General features: G+C 41.2%; 1 protein-coding gene across 4 annotated transcripts in view; it reads right to left on the bottom strand.

Annotated features, from left to right (window-relative positions):
• scaper (S-phase cyclin A-associated protein in the ER) overlaps window positions 1-19,157 on the bottom strand; it is a 93,176-nt gene that overhangs the window by 54,210 nt on the left and 19,809 nt on the right. For 2 of the 4 annotated variants that reach the window (XM_034307342.2, XM_034307343.2), the window contains exons 5-17: window positions 12,028-12,128; window positions 11,465-11,581; window positions 9,431-9,558; window positions 9,002-9,240; window positions 8,169-8,471; window positions 5,479-5,646; window positions 5,327-5,393; window positions 5,072-5,189; window positions 4,636-4,747; window positions 3,568-3,708; window positions 2,993-3,148; window positions 2,243-2,385; window positions 107-188 (exon numbers count right to left, since the gene is read on the bottom strand). In XM_034307342.2, the coding sequence (XP_034163233.2) occupies window positions 107-188; window positions 2,243-2,385; window positions 2,993-3,148; window positions 3,568-3,708; window positions 4,636-4,747; window positions 5,072-5,189; window positions 5,327-5,393; window positions 5,479-5,646; window positions 8,169-8,471; window positions 9,002-9,240; window positions 9,431-9,558; window positions 11,465-11,581; window positions 12,028-12,128 (1,875 nt within the window). The remainder of the gene's footprint in view (window positions 1-106; window positions 189-2,242; window positions 2,386-2,992; window positions 3,149-3,567; window positions 3,709-4,635; window positions 4,748-5,071; window positions 5,190-5,326; window positions 5,394-5,478; window positions 5,647-8,168; window positions 8,472-9,001; window positions 9,241-9,430; window positions 9,559-11,464; window positions 11,582-12,027; window positions 12,129-19,157) is intronic. The other 2 variants (XM_034307344.2, XM_053237200.1) reach the window with 1 other exon arrangement.

Genomic DNA, 19,157 nt, shown 5'->3' on the forward strand with positions numbered 1-19,157 from the left:
GTAAGAAGAGAGAAGAGCAGTACGTGTCAGAACCGAGGTCAGAAGCAGGACTACATCCTGAATAGAAATAGCACTGTTGATATGGAAGGGAACTGAAGCAAGTTGCCTTCATTTGAATCTTCTTCTGCAGCTCCTCCATGGCTTCCTGCTGAGCGGCACTCAGGGCAGCCAGGCGCTCCTCACGATCTCTGCAGAGAACACACACACACACACCCAATACACAATATTAGATGAGGTTTTGCATAGCCTTTTTGCACTGATGAGTGGTTGTTCCTGGTGTTCTAATCTCAAACTGTCTCTCACTTTTTCAACCACAAACCAGCCACTCCTCGACCACCATTCTAAAAAGAGCAGTGGTTTTACAGATTGTCAGGAAAAAAACCAAGATAAATTAAATATTGCAATCATAAAACTGAGGTCTGAGGAAGGAAACGCACATCTGACTACCGTTTGGTAAACAAGTTAAACAAAAGCTAAAATGCTACGGTTAATGCTAACAAAACTTTCTAAGAGCAGCAATAAGAACATGATGATGTGTTGTGTATAATCATTGCTAATACAATCAGGACCATGAACAGCACAAACACATCAGCACAGACATTCAACACACAGGCAATCACAGCATTAAATACAGGTATAACCAGGATCTATTGTGTCTTGTGATCCGATCACTCAGACCACTTGTAGAGGTGTTCTGGGATGCATGTGGCCACATTACATTTGTGGTGATGTAACTGAAGATGAATGAGTTATTTGGACTGAAAAAATAGTGTGTTTTAAATGATAAGAAATACAGATATGAACAGGAGCTACACTATTCCTTTTTTTTTTTTTTTTAAGAAATCTTGCCAGAAAAGTTCACAGGGCATCTGGTTAAGACTAGAGGTGTGCGTCAGGATTGGGATCCACAAAAAAGCTGCATAAGCCTTTTACTTGTGACGCAGTTTTGAGCTTGTAGGGTGTGAGTATTAAGCTCACAGGACAAAGACGACGCTCACGAACATGATATGAACAAGAGAGTTCTTTTTATCGGTCAGTGGTTTGCTCGACTATCCTGACTGCCATACTATACATACTATAGTATATATATACACTATACATATTTCTACCAAAAAGAAATATAATTTTATTTAGAGTCAATGCTCCATACAGCCCACGCAGACCACACACTGTGCACAGGGCAACACATCGCTGTTTATTTATTTATTTAACATTCTTGGCATTTTATTTCATTCTTAAAATATTAAAATAATTGTTTCTCGAAAAATCATACAGGCATTACAATTAAATGCAGCGTAATTAAGTAATGCATATTTTATAGCATGTCCAGAGAACTAAAGTAAACTAAAGTAAATATGATGAAATATTACCAGGTGGCTATTGTTGTCAGCTATAAACAACAGTTCCTGGATTTGCAAAAGACATTGTTTTGAAAAATAGTTAGCTTAGTTAGGCACATTAGAGTAACAGCTGGTTGAGACCAGCTATGGCGAGAGCAATTATGATGAACTGAGGTGAAATAGTTGAGGAGTCCACTGGTTATTTGTTGTTACAAGTTGCAGATGAAAACGATTATTTTTTCTAGCAGTGCTGGTATTTAGTTCAGTGTATTTCCAGGTTCAAATAAAAAGAAAATGCCTTAAAGTCTAGATCATGCTCACTTCCAGTTTAACTGTGAATACAGATATGAATATTTGGAGCATTAAACTGTAAATAAACAAAGACAGTGACACAGGATTACAGATAATAATGTTAAAATATGTCTAAATATGTTGTGTGGATTGCAATGCGTCCCGATGTGCAAGAAGGTCACCTAGTCATCAGAGTTGCCAAGTTGGCAGTTTTTATGTGGAACCCAGCTACTTCTGAACCACCTATCCATGCTGTTAATACACATAATGGGTTGTTTTTTGTCTGGAGATTTGGAGTTCTGCAAACATTATGCTAATCAACGCTCTATATTAAAATATGTATACTGAACACACAAAGTTTCCTCTCAGATGTGTGCCATGCTTCTTCTTAGAGTTCTCAACACAAGCTTTGCACTTGTTAGTATTTAAATGTAGGCTATTTGTGCCAGTGAACTGGTCTATTCATACTCACAGCTGAGTATGGCAGAATCAGCCATCGTTTGCTTTAGTGACACTGTTAAAAGAAACTTTATTATGCTGTAGGAGAGAATTGCTACATTAAACCCACTGAACACATGAATGGTCAGACAGCATGCAGTACTGGTTCGGACCTTGCTCTCTCACGGGCTGCATCCTCCCTCGCCCTCTCCTTCTCCTGCCGCTGCTGCTCTATCCGTGCCTCCTGCTCTCTTCTTCTCATCAAGAGCTCCTCCACCCGCGCCTGCCGCTCTGCCTCTAGAGCCCGCTTACGTTCCTATTACACAACACACACACACAAAAACAGGTCATCAAGATTTACACTGATCAGCCGTAACATTAAAACCACTTAATTTCAAACATTTCAACATCAGACATTAGTGAGCCTTGGGCACCCATGACCCTGTCACTGGCTCACAGGTTGTCCTTCCTTGGACTGCTTTTGGTAGGTAATAACCACTGCATTCTGGGAGCACTCCACAAGACCTGCCATTTTGAAGATGCTCTGACCCCATCATCTAGCTATCACAATTTGGACCTTGTACCCTCAGATTCTTACGTTTGCCCATTTTATCTGCTTCCAACACATCAACACTGAGAACTGACTGTTCACTTGCTGCCTAATATATATCACCGCTTGACAGGTGCCAATGTAACGAGATGATCAATGTTATTCACTTCCCCTCTCGGTGGTTTTATTGTTGTGGCTGATCGGTGTATATGACCGAATAAAAGAAAGTAGCAGACTATGGAAAAACAAAGTACACTGAGAAAGTACATGTATCAAAGTATTAAAAGCTATTAATTTATTAAGCTATTAATTAATTTTTATAGAGTGTTTCTATAAAAAAAAAAAAAAAAAAAAAAAAAAAAAGGCATCCAACCTGCACAGCTTCATCTCTGGCCTGCTTCTCCTCTTGCCTCCTCTGACGCTCCTCCTGTAGCTCATTCAGTCGCTGTTCATACTCGTTCAACTTGGCCAGCACATCATGCCTTTTATTTTGAGCCTCCAGTGTGTTTATGAAAGCAATCTCATTCACCTACAAAAGTGACCACCATTTATGTTAAAAATTATTCCATTAATCAGCATTAACTTTTATCTTAGTCAGAGTCACAGTAACTTGTAACTTTGTCAGTCTTAGAAACTTCGTATACAAGGTGAGAACACAGCCTAGATGGGTAGATGGTCCATTACAGGACACACACACACACACACACACACACACACACACACACACACACACACACACACATGCCTAGGGGCACTTTAGCATAGCTAATCCACCTACTAACATACTTTTGAGAGCTGGGAGTGAAAAGGAGCAGAAACCCACATAGACACAGGGAGAACGTGCACACACACACCAACCCCAGCCCAGGATTGAACCCTGGAGCTGTGAGGCAGCAACACTACATGCTGCAGTACCAAGCCACCTTAAAATGCCTAGGACATCCTCACCTTTGCCTCCTCTTCCTGTGCCTTTTTCACAATGGCCTGGAGCTGCAACTCTCGCTTGAACTCTGCATGGAGCAGCTTCTCCTCCATCATCCTCCTCCTCTGATCTAGCAACTCTTCTTTCCATTTCCTCACCTCCTTCTCCTGCAAGTCAGGGGTGGGACAGATGGTAAAAGACTCTTTCCAGGTTTAAAAAAAAAAAAAAAAAAAAAAAAAAAAAAAAAAAGGGAGAGAGAGACTCTCTCTTTTCTGTCTGAATATCGGCTGTCTTCAAATGAAGACTAAGAACCCACCTCTTCACAAAGGACTTATATGAGCACTAATTAAAATCCATCAACTTGTGTGTTGTGCTTGTTGTGCTAACTCCTCCCTAACAAGGCTTTAGCTTGACAGATATGTGAGGATATGTGTGAGAATATATTCTTGACGGAGACTACAAAGTACTTCTATAAGTCGCTCTAGATAAGAGTAACTGCCAAATGCAGTAAATGTAAAGTAATATATCACATGATGATACTTAATGTTCTCATGATTCATGATGTGAATCACGATATTTAGAGAGCGAGAGAGAGACAGAGAGAAAGTGTGTGTGTGTGTGTGTGTGTGTGTGAGTGTGTGTGTGTGAGAGAGAGAGAGAGAGAGAGAGAGAGAGAGAGAGAGAGAGAGAGAGAGAGAGAGAGAGAGAGAGAGAGAGAGCATAGGCAGGGAGGGCTGCATTCAAATCGTGATCCAAAAACAACTCTCCCAAGCCCTTGCAGCCTCTGTCATCACATGCTTGTGTTCTTAACACCTGCACTCTAAAGAGCATATCACATGTTAATATCCAACTTCAGGCTTTGGCGTGTAAATATACAAGATTGTTTCAAGTTTCCTTCATCTTACATAGAATGGAAGAAACGAAAACAAACCAGTTCAGCAGCTGATGAAAATGATTTCGGTGTCATGTACTTGTTTGACATAACGGCCTCACCGCCCTATTTCACTAAAACAGCTGAGCCAGGAGGTTGTGTTGCTGTCATATTCAGGCGTAATCGTCTTTCGGCATCGGGACAAGATGCAGTTAAGACTCACTCGCTCTAAAAGTTTCTGCAGTTTGTGGCTCTTCTCCTCTCTCAGCTTGTCTCGCAGCTGTTGAGCTTTAAGCTGCTTCTCTTCATGTTTCTTCTTAGACTCTGCAATGGTTCTGCCAACAAACAAAAGCTGCATTTAAAATTCCTTCCACCTGCTGCCCAAAATGTTACTTCTCAAGATAGGGCTCAGAAAGAAATACTTGGTTTACTCTTAAAACATAGCTCCCAAAGAGAGCAGTTTAGGGAGTGTAAAATATTAATCCAATAGTTACTCTAGTTAAAAGACATTTTTATCAAAATAGCAATGTATAGGCAAAATCATTATTCCAAAACTCATCTGATTTATGCCACCTGATTACTCACACTAAGAGATAGCTGATATATGAGAAACTGATTGGAACCACTTTATCTGTATCTCATGTAAAGGACTGTAGTACCTTTTGCGTGATGGTGAGGAGAGCTTCTCATGCATGTGGATGCCATGGCCAGGAGGCCGAGCTGGCTCCTCCTCCACCATGTCCCCCCATGAGGTGCTCTGACGCCAGGGTTCTCGTGCTGCATACACCATGACAAACAGTAAGTCAAAACACACACACACACACACACACACACACACACACACACACACACACACACACACACACACACACACACACACACACAGCTGTCACTTTAGGAAACAAAAGCAGTACCATCATAGTCAGCCAAAACCTCACTCCACTCTAAGTTGAGTCCACAGCCTCCGCTTCCAATGCCAACCTATGTTAAAAATAAAATTAGTTAAAAAAAAAAAAAAACACGAGTTAAAATATTTGGACAAAGTGAGGTGTGCTGGTTTCCTCACCGAAAAATCACTCTCGTTGTCCCTCTCCAGTTCATTGTTCTCGGCCTGGATCTCCCGGGTGAGCTGCTCCTCCTCAGCGATGGCACTGGCGATGGCCTCCTCGTTAGCCTTCTCTAGCCGATCGGCCAGCTCCTCCTTCTTAGCTAGCACTTCAGCCATGGATTGGGGCTGAACAGAGGCATGAAAAATCACTCACAAAGCCAACACACTGTAGCAAAACTCATACCAGCATTGCCAAGTTGACCACAACAAGCCTCTCAAAGCATGCCACAAGCACAAAGCAATTAATCTCAGTTTAACAATTATGTACTCTGATATTTTGATACTAAGCAGTGCTGTATTAAAAAGGCATCAGGGAGAAAAAAATAATCACTCTATGAAATGAATATGATTAAAATTAAAGTCAAAACACAGGCAGGCACCATAAACACAATCAATCACAAAAACCACACACAGGGAAGCATACCAAACTCATGCATGAGGCATCCACTATGAGGAAATGACCAAAGCCTCTACTAGGAAAGGACTTACTGTTTATACTTTACAACAGTGTTCATCTCTTACCCAGCGCACCTATATTACCAAGATAATGTCGCTTTTAAAGAGAGCAAGTCCACATCAGCAGCTATTTGCAACAGAGTGACGTAATTTTCCTTTGAGGTACATTTCCATTTCCATTTAATCAGTTGGCAGACTGTTGTTATCCAAAGTGATTTACAATTAAGCTGAGCAGATGAAAATTATAGGCCTTGCTAAAGGGCCCAACCGTGGCAGCTTGGCAATGCCAGGACTTGAACTTGCAACCTTCTGATCAGTAGACCAAGCCTGTCTTAATGCACCTGTGAGTCTGCTTTGCTCTCGATGATTAGCAAATTATTGAAATATTTTGTAAAAGAATCTCAGTTGAACCCTAGCACTTGACCTCAGCTCCTTAAACTGGCGAGTGAGCAGTATGCCAAGTGTCAGTTTCGGAGCACCCATGCAGGACGATGGAGACCTAGCAGCACTGGGATCAGTGTGACACTTCATCCTAATGAGCATAATGAGAGAGAGATTTCTCTCAACACTGCGCCTGTTAGTCTCAGGCAGGAGTCTAAACAGAGCTGGGCTTATCTCAGCCACCCAGAGAGGTGCTGTCTGGACCTCTGTAGCAGCAAGACCAGGTTCCTCTATGATCTGGTCTTAGATAGCACTCCCCCAAGGCCATTTATGTGCCATCCATCTCTATAGTTTCAGACAGGCTTTTGGTGTGCTGTTGAGAAATGGATGACAGTAGCTCAGGCAGAGAGGAGGGAGGCTTAAGCCTTAATTAACCCCTGAGAGGTTACATGCACCAGAAAGGCAATGCATGGTATAGTGACGGAGAACAGCTCCACAGAAATATTACTGACTGAAAACACGCCTGTATAACTGTAAGGAATTAAACACAGTAAAGTGATGATAGCATACACTTGACATACACTCAGCAAACATATTCTCATCCAGTGGGATGTCATTTTACTCTTGTTAAGTAGTAAGAGCTCAGCTTTTGTGTTTTTTTTCTGTTGTAAATCCTTTAAATATCATAATGGATTGGCAGGTCAGAGGCCTCAGGACAAAGTCTGTTACAGAAAGGAGTCTGAAACTTCAGCTTGTTCAAGTGCCTGTGAATCAACACCACTACGCTAACAAGACCAGGCAAGCCTAGCTTTTGTTAGACCGCAGTTAGAACTCATTGACACTACCACAGTGATCTTAGAAAAACAGTGGAACTTGAGAAGCATTAGACACTTGTTGGCTGTCTTTCCACCAGTATTCCAGCAAATCTGGAATTGCTGAATATACATCTCCATTTTCCATCAGACTTCTCAACTGTACTTAGTACTCTTCTCCAGGTTTATCAGGAGATTTCATTTTAAATGTATAATACCAATCCAAGGTTTGGACACATCTGCTCATAGAAGGATTTTTACTATTTTCTACTATTTTAGAATAATTAACATTATCAAATATCAAGTATGGAATTATGCCATGACCAAGAAAACTGTTAAACAAATCAAAACTATTTCATAATTTAAATTATTAACAGTACCTTTCATCACATTTTGCACACAACTGGTATCTTCTTAACCTGCTTCATGAGGAAGTTTCACCCAGGAGGGTTTTTAAACTTCCCAAATAGGCTGAACAACCGTTGGCTGCTTTTCCCCAAGTTGTAAATAAAAAGTACTTTTTTGGAAACGATTTAATCTGAAATAAATCTACTTATTTAAAAATATGTATTTTGATTCAGAAATGGGCATTCAAACATAAGCCTTTATTAAAATGTCTTGAAGGCAATGAAAAATACATATTCACTCTAGTGTGTCCAAACCTTTGACTGGTAGTCTATACCACCACCTAGTATATGAATGCCCCAGGCACCTCCTGCACATGTACGTATCAACAATGAGGATCAGTCAGTGAGCAAAAATGCCTCTCCTAGTCTGGCCAAACATCTAACAACCATAACACTAACAGCTAAGTGTGTGACACTGGTGCCCTCTAAAAGCCACAGAGAAGCTTTCTGTGGCCACAGACGTGCACATACATGACGCTGACTATGCAAGACTTGGTAAGGGGGGTGGTTATGCTGCTGTGGCTGGAGGTTTTTGGGATTGACGTTGTTTAGGCGAGAGCTGTGCCCCCGGCCTGTGTCTCTCAGCACTCACGGTGGAAAGCTCTGTGGGGTCCAGCAAGCTCTCCAGTTTCACTTCTGCCAAGGGAATACGGGTCGCTGCTGCTGTCACTGCTGCTCCTTCTTCAGCAGCAGATGGTGCCGTGACCCGGCATGCTGCCCCCTCCGGCTCCTGCTCCCCTCCTACCAGTCCAGCGCCAGGCTCCTCCAACTGGGGAGATGATGGAGGAGGAGCTAGAGCTGGAGTTGGGCTTTCGGGGGAAGAAGGAGCTGGAGGGGACTCAGATATATGGGGTGGCACACACTGGCTAGACTCTTGGTCACTGTCTGATGGGGGCTGCATTAACACACAAACACACACACATATTTACATACACATTTACAAAACAATCACATTGTCTGCATTCTTCCCAGAAACCTTCATGGAAGATGACAATCAGACATGTGAACAGCAACATGAGTAATGAAACACGCAGCTGCGGAAACACAACATGCTGGAAAAAAAATGCAGTTACATGCAATAAACATTAAATATGCAGCAACACAATCAAAATCGCAAACATGCATACATTCATTTAATTAAACTAACACCGGTGGCTACACATGCATGCGTAAGTGCAGTGCGTAACACAGAATCTATACATATTTCATAAGACCACACATGATATTTCTAACTCTGTGGTCTCACAATGTATGTACAAAAATCAATGCCTGATCAACTGATACGGCCCTGTCTGGACTGTGTGTCTGTGAACAGCCCAAAACACAAACAGAGAGGGCAGATAAACTCTAACGTTACAGAACCCTCAACTCTTCCTTCTGCTCCTGAATTATTGATGGGTGGGGGCTGCTGGTTGACGTCACTACCTCGAGGACAGAGGCCTTCTCACACTCTGGGTTTTGCTCTGGGGAGATGAGCTTGCTGTCCCCCTGCTGCTCCTCTGGTCTCTGCGCTTTGTCCTGCAGCTGCTGGTTCTCCTTATCGCTCGCATCTTTGGGGCTGACGTGGGCCAGCACAGGACTGACCTTGGCCACCATTGCAATGGCACGAGGCTTCATGGAGCGGCCCCTTTGCACTGTCTCCCAGCCCTCAGCATCTTTTTTGCCTGGTGATAAACACCAGACATGCACACAAAGCAGATCAATCAGAAGGACGTAAAAACTAACACATCATAAGAACCCACAATTGATCAAAAAGTATATTGAGCATACAGTAAGACAAAATGCACTAACAAGGTTTGCAAATATAAGTGATCTTTGTGTCAACAGTGTGAAGATTGCAGATCTGCAGCTGACCTGGTTTTTCTGTAGGAACTGAAGCACTCTGGTTGGGCACGGGCAGGGCCTGAGAGCACTTCACCCGGTCAGCATAGCTATGTCCGGAGTGAGAAAGACACGTGACAGCAAGAGTGGGAGGAGGACCCCTGTACAACAAACACAAACATCCTGTTCAAGCATTTCAGTGATGTAGGCATCAGCACAAACATGCAACCTAAGTTGAGTTTCCATCAATGTTCTGACACCTTTTGAGGAGTTAGAGAGCTCTGGAACTCTGCATTTCCACCACATGCAGCAAATCACAGCAAAGTCAAAACTGAGAAAGTTAAGACTGAAGTCGTGCTGTTCTTTTTTCTACTATTTGATTACAAAGCAATTATAGTTATATATAGAACATACTGTATTTATGTTATGTATAGAATATGTATACTACACTCTCAAAAAAAAAAAAAAAAAATGGTGCACGATTGCCCCAGGGGTGGTACCCATGGGTGATGTTATTTGAGGAACATTATTAAGGTACTTAACTGGACCTAAGGACCACCGTTTTACCTTTGAGAATGCATTCACACTGCAGTGCAATTTTATCATTTATAACCTTCAATTTACAATACACACTGTCATGACATTTTTGACTCACCACTTGAAAACATTGCTTGTTAGCTGAATGCAAGTTCTTTTTTTTTTTTTTTTAAATGCCTCATGAAGAGGGTTAGTCATTCTGTGACGTTCCCAACCCTAGTCCTGCACATTAAGACACCCACTTCAACCCAGAAAGGGCTGTTAATTAGCTGATTATTGGCTGTGCAGGACAGGGGTTACTTCAGGACCAGGGTTGGGAACATTTGCATTTGACCAATCAAGGGAGGGAAAATTACCTGCAAAAAGGTTTCTGTAACTACAGCCGAAAAAACTAAAACCAGTGTTTGTTTCACTATTGGAAAAAAATGCCTCAAGTTGACAAATTCCTGAAAAATTCATGGGTTCCTGAAAAGGTTTCTGCACCTATATTAACGTAATTTTGTTTGCAGTTATATTCACAGGCTATCTGCACTATTTGCACTATTTGTCTTTTACAGTTGTGCCATGTTGTTAGTCCTCGTGCTGCTTCTGTTGTTACTGTGTAGTTATTGTACTGTGTTATAAAAAAAGAAGCTGTGTACATGGCTCGTTTTTCACTATTTACATTTTACGTAGTCATCTGTATAGTGCTTTCCTCTTTTGCACTATGGTCATGGAGACATGATATGTACCACTGTATATGTTTATTGGGAAGGCCTGACAATAACAATCAACTTGAATTTTGCACACCGCTGTCTGTTTCACTAAATTGTAATCAGTTTATGAGACTAATGACAGGGTGAGGAGATGGCCACTCGGACTCTCTGCCCCTAGACCAGTCAGCGGTAACAAGAGCACATCACACACTCACAGCATCCTGTATCAGTGAGGACAGAGGATTCAGACAACAGCTACCAGGTCAGCCTAACAGCCTCACCGCTTGATCAATATCCATTTCCTGAGGCATCTGATTACAGAGTAATGCAGGTATTGAACTTCATGCTTCAGCAGTCTTCAACCACACTCATATCTGCACCTCCTACTATCTCGGAGAGAAGCCGCGGAAAAACCCGGAAAAAATCACATTAAACAAACGCTTGGGCCTTACAGATCGATCTCACAGCTCTTCCAGACAATGCGTATCTTCTCCCCAGCCTTAGGCCAGGGCTCTCTATGTATCATATCTGCTATTGATTTCTTAATTTAGCTATTCAGTACCCTTTTAATTGAATTATCAATCCTTTTCCTTTTACACTACCAGTAAAAACCACACACACACACTAATGGAGCGAGACAAATATCAAGCGTTAATGTAGGAAGTGGAGTTTCCCCATATCAGGCATTAGGCATTGTTTGCTAAGCGAGAGTATGGTCTCAATTAGTGGGAAGTAGGACGTGGATAATGACTTGTGGTTAAACTCTAATCATGAGTTGGCCTTTTTGTGGTGAAAAAGCAGTGGTTTGGGTTCAGCACAGAAGTGAAAGGCTTACCCGAAATTGAGGGTGCGGCGAACACTGGGAGATGGAACAAGTCGGTCTTTTGAAGGACTGGGCATGACATGGCGTCCAGGGGACATTTTGCGAACCTCCCATGCCAAAGAAGTAGGCCTGGTAGGATCATCAACACAGATTCAGGCATTATTCAATATTACACTAAACAATTGCCCCATAATAGATGTTTTAACCCAGAAATAGAATATCAACTGCAATTTTGTAAAACCTGATTGCTGGAATTTAAAGCTGCTTAAATCCATGTAGTGATCATTTTTCACTCACCAATAAAGTGTAAATTATACTCTATATTGTGGGAAAAAAAGAGCGTGTGCAAAACCTGATCAATAAGGAGTCTGTGCTAAACTGGGGAGCAACTTAAAAGCTCGGGTTTATACCTTAATCAATGTATTGTGTTGGTGTTGTGGTAATTTCAGCCATTCAGTTAAAGAGAAACCAATAAACTGGCGGATCCCCTTAAATTACAGCTGTTCCTATTGATCCACTGCAACTGGAACACTGATGTAAAAGAGTCCCCAATGTGCATATGTAGAACAGATCACCTGTTTTGGGCATCGGTTTTCTCCAGCTTCTCCTGCAGCTGGATCCAGTCAATGAGAGCTTTAAAGTCCCGTACATAGTTGTCCAACATCATCAGAACTTCCTAAAATAAACAGACACAAGTGAAAGATAAATGACGATTCACTTTATTTATGCAAAGATTAGGAAAAATGTGATTCATAGGAGAAGTAGTGCATCACTACAGTGAGGGGAAACAGATTTAGTCATTCATGGTGGTTGACCAATACAGATATATTATGACCATATTTGGGTTTTTTTGGGCAAGGACACTGGCCAATAAAGACACTGCAGACAATTAGACATTTCAAACAGGAAACAGGTTTTTAAAAGGCCTCCATCATGGAAACACAAATTCCCTACGTTTTCTGAAATAAAAGTGCAAATATAATTTGTAACCATTGTTAAATTTCAAAATACACCACTCACTCACTCTCTCCCCAGTCCACAAGGATGACTTATGGAAGATACGCTGCAAAAAAACAGCCAGTTTTTGATTTCTTGTTTCCTCAACTTGGCAGAAACTAATGCATTTACATATATATCCACTTTACAGCAGGTTAATCCTGCCCATTCACCATAAAGCAGGTTAACCACACCCATTCTCTTTACAGCAGGTAAGCCACACCCATTCACTACACAGCAGGTTAACCACACCCATTCACTATACTGTGCACCTGGTTAACCACACCCATTCACTACACAGCAGGTTAACCACAGCCATTCACTATACTGTACACCTGGTTAACCACACGCATTCACTATACTGTACACCTGGTTAACCACACCCATTCACTATACTGTACACCTGGTTAACCACAGCCATTCACTATACTGTACACCTGGTTAACCACACCCATTCACTACACAGCAGGTTAACCACAGCCATTCACTATACTGTACACCTGGTTAACCACACGCATTCACTATACTGTACACCTGGTTAACCACACCCATTCACTATACTGTACACCTGGTTAACCACAGCCATTCACTATACTGTACACCTGGTTAACCACACCCATTCACTACACAGCAGGTTAACCACAGCCATTCACTATACTGTACACCTGGTTAACCACAGCCATTCACTATACTGTACACCTGGTTAACCACACCCATTCACTATACTGTACACCTGGTTAACCACACCCATTCACTATACTGTACACCTGGTTAACCACACCCATTCACTACACAGCAGGTTAACCACAGCCATTCACTATACTGTACACCTGGTTAACCACACCCATTCACTATACTGTACACCTGGTTAACCACACGCATTCACTATACTGTACACCTGGTTAACCACACCCATTCACTACACAGCAGGTTAACCACAGCCATTCACTATACTGTACACCTGGTTAACCACACCCATTCACTGTACAGCAGGTTAACCACACCCATTCACTATACTGTGCACCTAGTTAACCACACCCATGCACTGTACAGCAGGTTAACCACAGCCATTCACTATACTGTACACCTGGTTAACCACACCCATTCACTACACAGCAGGTTACCCACACCCATTCACTGTACAGCAGCGTGTGATCCACACCCATTCACTGTACAGCAGGTTAACCACACCCATTCACTATACTGTACACCTGGTTAACCACACCCATTCACTATACTGTACAGCAGGTTAACCATGCCTATTCATGCTGAAGTGGGAGTGAAAAAAGTTATGGGAGTTAAATGCAGCAAGCATAAAACATTTTAGAAAACTAACAAATCCATTCAGGTCCAAATCCACTCAAATTATTACAAAAAGAACTTTATTATTATTATTAACTTCCCACATTTTTTTCATATTTATTTAAAAAAGCATCACATAAATTGAACGTAATAATAATAATAATGTCATTAAGCAATGTTTACATTTTGATACATTTATTTTACCTTTGATAAGTATTTCAGCAGTGTTTATGTGTAGAGTTCTGTAAAGTGTTAATCTCACTTCCAAAAGGGGCTTAATTACAATCCAATATATGCATTTTATCAGTTATCAACCTCAATGCTTTGTCAATATCTGTATTTACATAGACCACTTAGTTCTTTAGTGAAAATTTACTGAGCAAGACACATTTTAAACTGTCCCAAAAAGTTAAAAATCCACAACACCAAACGAGACTGATTTTCCACCTCAGCACCCTGTCTCAGGTAAATTTGAGCCAAGCATGTCGTGGGACAGAAACACAGACCTTTGCAGCTGATCTGAAAGGCCTTTTACTGAAGCCAGTCAGGAGAGACAGGACGCAAAGTCACAGCAGAGCCCCAGTGGAGGTCTTGATCTTCAGGCCAACAGAGGGGCTCCTGTAACCCTAAACCTCGCCCCACCTCCTCCAGCTCCTGTAGACAAACAGGCTCGGGCATCGAAGAAGGGTCACAGTCACTGGAGCACAGTCAAGGAATCACTCCATTCACAAAGGACAAGAGAGGACAAAAGGGAAGGAGGGAAAAAACACCACCCCTCTTTGCTGCCTCGCTGGTCCCCCACAAGAGGTGCAGCTGAAATTACCAATTAGTTTAGCAAGAGAGGGCTGGCAAATCTGATTGAGGCTCTAATCATTTCTAGTTACTGGCGAAGGGAGCGAGGCAGATGACGGCATCTCATTGTCTGCGTGACATTCGATCTGCGGGAGGGAGGGCGACTCTGGGGAATCCCTGAGCCTAAACAAAGCCGTGCAGCAAGAGTTCAGTGTGGATTCCTGCTCCAGCATGGATTACTTCAGACCTTCAACCCCGGCCTAGCACGACAACTTCTGCCAAACCTGCCCTGAAAGACATGACATCTGAGCCAGTGTGGCTGCAAAGCTGAACATTAATCCTCTGGGCCATATAGACAAGCTAGCTAACATTTATAGACTTTCAGAACTAGCCTAGTGCCCTAAATACAACTGTGGAACACAGACCATCCTGATAAAAGAATACATAATCCAAAACTAAGACTAACTCTAATCTCCAGCTGAGAGTCAGATTTAAGTGTGAACAGAGATGCAGTGCAGGTAAATGTCCAGAAGCACCATTAAACACATGAGAAGGACTAGCAGGCAGAAGGAGGGCAGAGATGCTGTGAAACAGACATGTGTGAGATTGATGGGTAGGCTGGTGGGAGGAGTAATTCAGAGGAAAGCTCCAAAGCACATTTGGTTAATAGAGGACTGAAGCCAGTGAAAGCTGCAGAAGTCAGGGCTGGCACACACAGTAGCAGGGGTCATGCTTACAGGGAACGACGGCTTTGACAACCTAAGTTTCAAAAGGCTTCACAGGACTCAGATACACACAGACACAATAATCACAGCTGCTTGCACTGCCTACTTTCACAGTTTTTTTTCTTTAAATATATTGAGCTCCTTGCTACTTATTTTACATTAAATTCACAATGCATTCACATAGTCCCAACACCCTCTGGAAAATAAGAACAAGACATTTTTTTTTGAGTGCAAAACTACTTTTTTGGGACTAGATAAGCTTTTCTGGTATTGATTGTTCCCTCCTCACAATTTACCATAAAAAGTGCTAAACTATTTAATCACACAGAACCAATAGCTTAAATAACGACAGGAAAATGAGCACTTCCATCATTTCAGGTTTAAAGAGGGTACGTGAGGGAGGTAAAATTACCAGTTGTGTAGTCGTGAACTGCTGGCAGGCAGTGGCAATTGCAAAATCTCAGCTGGATGGTGGATTTTAGGTGATTCTGCAGTAATGCGCAGTAAACAGTTTAAAAAAAACATAACAGTACATTCTTGAGATAATCCTGTTACAAATTGGTTGTTTAATGTCCACACAGCTGAGCAAGCTAAGAGGTCTCCTACCAGCTTTCCTATATAGCTCTATCCCTGGTTTAAACTTTTTGCATTTAATCTGTTTTTGCGATATTATATAAGCTACGATGCAATGTTATTACATAAGTTACAATGCAATATCACTGCATAGGCTATGATGCAATATTATTATATTAATAATATCATTATATAAACTACAAGATACTTTGGTGGTGCAGTGGGCTCCAGGCTCCCCAGTTCAATCCTGAGCTTGGGTTACTGTCTGTGTTTCATGTTCTCCTCCTGTCCATGTGGGTTTCCTCCGGGTTCACTAGTTTCCTTCTGAAAACATGCTAGTAGGTGGATTAACTACTCTAAATTGCCTGTAGGTATGGATGAGCGTGTGAATGGGCGTGCATGGTGCATCCCATCCAGGGTGTATTCCCAGCTCACATACAGTGTTCCTGGGATAAGCCCTCGACTCCCAGATCCATCATTCATGAATGAATGAATAAGGTAAGACTGAACAAGTAGAACCCGACAGCAATGTTGTCAACAGGGATGCCTCCGCTGCCAACTACTGTAGCCGTTTCAGACATCTGACCTTGCTGCGACCTTTGACCCTGTTTAGATCAATTTCAAAATCTAATCAGTTCATCTCCTGGTTACAATGATAATGCCATACAAATCCTACAAACACTCAACCACTTGTTCTTGAGATATCACACTGAGAAGAATCTCAGACAGACTGCACGGCTGGATGAACGCATAGACAACCCAAAAACATAATGCCCACCATGGCAGAGACATAAAATAAATAAATAAATAAAGCCGGTACTGTGCTGTGCTGCTACGGTGCTTTTGGAGCCTAGTTTTATACAATTAACGATATGTAAACTTTTATTGTATTATGAGAATATAGTCATAGCAGCATTATTTTAGCTATATACTAAGATCCTATTTTCCAAGAATTTCAAGCTGGCTACAGCGTCAAACTGTAAAACATATTTCAAATATCATAGTGGTTTGAATACAGTAGATTTACTGTAGATTTATTATTATTATTATTTTATTTTATTTTTTTTTTTACAGTAGAGACTCTTCTGGTGTACAATATGCATAGTCATGAATGCGCTCTCTTTCTCCGTCTATCTCTCTCTGTCTCTTTCACTCTCTCACACACACACACACACACACACACACACACACACACACACACACACACACACACACACAAAGGAGTCACATCATAGGCTGTGGTGGTATAAATCAGGACTTGAGATTGAAGAAAGGCCTGATAAGAAGTAATTAGGTATGGGGCTGCAGGTTAAAGATGTGGGCGTTATTAGAATATGAGGATAAATCATCTTGCTGGAACAATCAAGCCTCTAGGAGAAAAGGAATAAAGCACTGGCTCAATGCCCTCTACTGCATCAACAATGTCTACTACAACATACTGATGAGCCAGGAGGATTAACTAACTGTACTAGAACTGCTTTAAAACAGAGGACTGGGACATTATGGGGAAAAATATCAAGATGTGATACAACACAGTTGGGGTAGGTTGTATATTATCAATAACAATCACGTGTCAATATACACTCACCAGCCTCTTTAATAGCAACACCTGTACACCTGCTCATTCATGCAGTTATCCAAACAGCCAATCATAAGGCAGCAGTGCAATGCATAAAATCATGCACATACAGGTCAAGAGCTTCAGTTAATATTCATATCAAACACCAGAATTGGGAAAAATGTAATCTCAGTGACTTTGACCATGGCATGGGTATTGGTACCAGACAGGCTGTTTTTTCAGAAACCGTTGATTTCCTGGGATTTTCTAGAGTTTACTAAGAACGGTGCGAAAAACAAAATATCCAGGAATGCTAAAGCAACTCAAATAACAACCATGGTGAGCAGAAAAGCATCTCTCAACACAAAACTGTTGGCTCAGATTCATGTTCTTGACAGACAGGAGTGGAACTCGATAGGGTCTGCTGCTGTTGTAGCCCATCCGCCTCAAGTTGAGATGTGTTGTGCCTACTCCAAGAGGCTTATAAAGCATTATAAAGTAGCCCCAATCAAAACATTTCCATGCCATTTTGACAAAAAAAATTGTAGCCCATCATAAAAATAGCAAGAAACAAAGTAAATGTTTATCTTTTTTTTTTTTTTTTTTTTTTGGTGTTTGTCTGCATGTGTGGCATCATCAACAAAGAGCACTGCTAGCTCTGTCCCCGATACCACTAACTCCTGTTGGCAGAAATCTTGGTTATATACCAACAAGCACACAACAGGAACTTTTGGTAGTGAAAAAGCTTTTTCCAGTTTTCTGGTGACAGCAAAATGTGCTATGTATGCAAAGATGACATGAAATTTCACATTTTACAGAGCTGATGCTAACACAATCACATAAAATGACAAGCAAATGTGCAAAATTCAAAATTATTTCACTTCACTTATAGCCTTTCTGTGGGGAAAAAGTTAAAATAAATAAATAAATTTAAAAAATTAATAAATAAATAAATAATAAAAATATTTTACAGGATGTACACAGAAAGAAATAACATTTTTGTGACTTTATCAGCAAATATGTAAAGTAATGGTATCTCACTGGTTAAGTTTGTATCACTACACTATATTGGTGGTTCTCAAATTGGGGCCTAGGGACCTCCAGGTGTCCATAAAGCAATTAAAAAAAAATTTGTTAAACTGGGGGAAAATCACAACCCACTATTATTAATTTACTATATTTATTATTGAGTTCTTATAAACTTGGACCTAATGTGATCTGTTGCTGTAAAGTCCAGGAATAAAACAAAGTCTATAGCACTAATATTTGAATAATAATTTGAATAATGAGCCTAATATATGGATAGGGTTGAATAGTGAATTTGAATTGTGTTCAATAAAAATAAATGTGCAACAAGTTTGGGAATTACTGCACTAGGGGTGTAACAGAATGACACTATCTCTATCCGTTTAGTGCTCCAAAATCTGTATTTGTACTTACACCCAAAGACCAGAATCTTTTTTTTTTTTTTTTGGGAACCTTACCATTATGCCAGAAACACTGTAAAAATTAATAATGCCATAAAAAAGTGTCAATATGGTCTGCCAGTTGGCTTAGACAATTCCTCAGCCTAAGCTATCACACAAGTTCATAACTGTGATTTAAAATCACGCTCATGCAGTCATTACTTTTGTTTGCCTCCGCCCACAGTAGCGTGTAAAGATGTTAGCTGATTCTACACTAGATGGCCAAATGTTTGTGGACACCTGACCATCACACCCATTTGAGAATCTTCCAGAAACTTGCCACAAAGGTGGAA

Source organism: Pangasianodon hypophthalmus, chromosome 9, assembly GCF_027358585.1.
Source record: "Pangasianodon hypophthalmus isolate fPanHyp1 chromosome 9, fPanHyp1.pri, whole genome shotgun sequence".
Lineage (NCBI taxonomy): Eukaryota > Metazoa > Chordata > Actinopteri > Siluriformes > Pangasiidae > Pangasianodon > Pangasianodon hypophthalmus.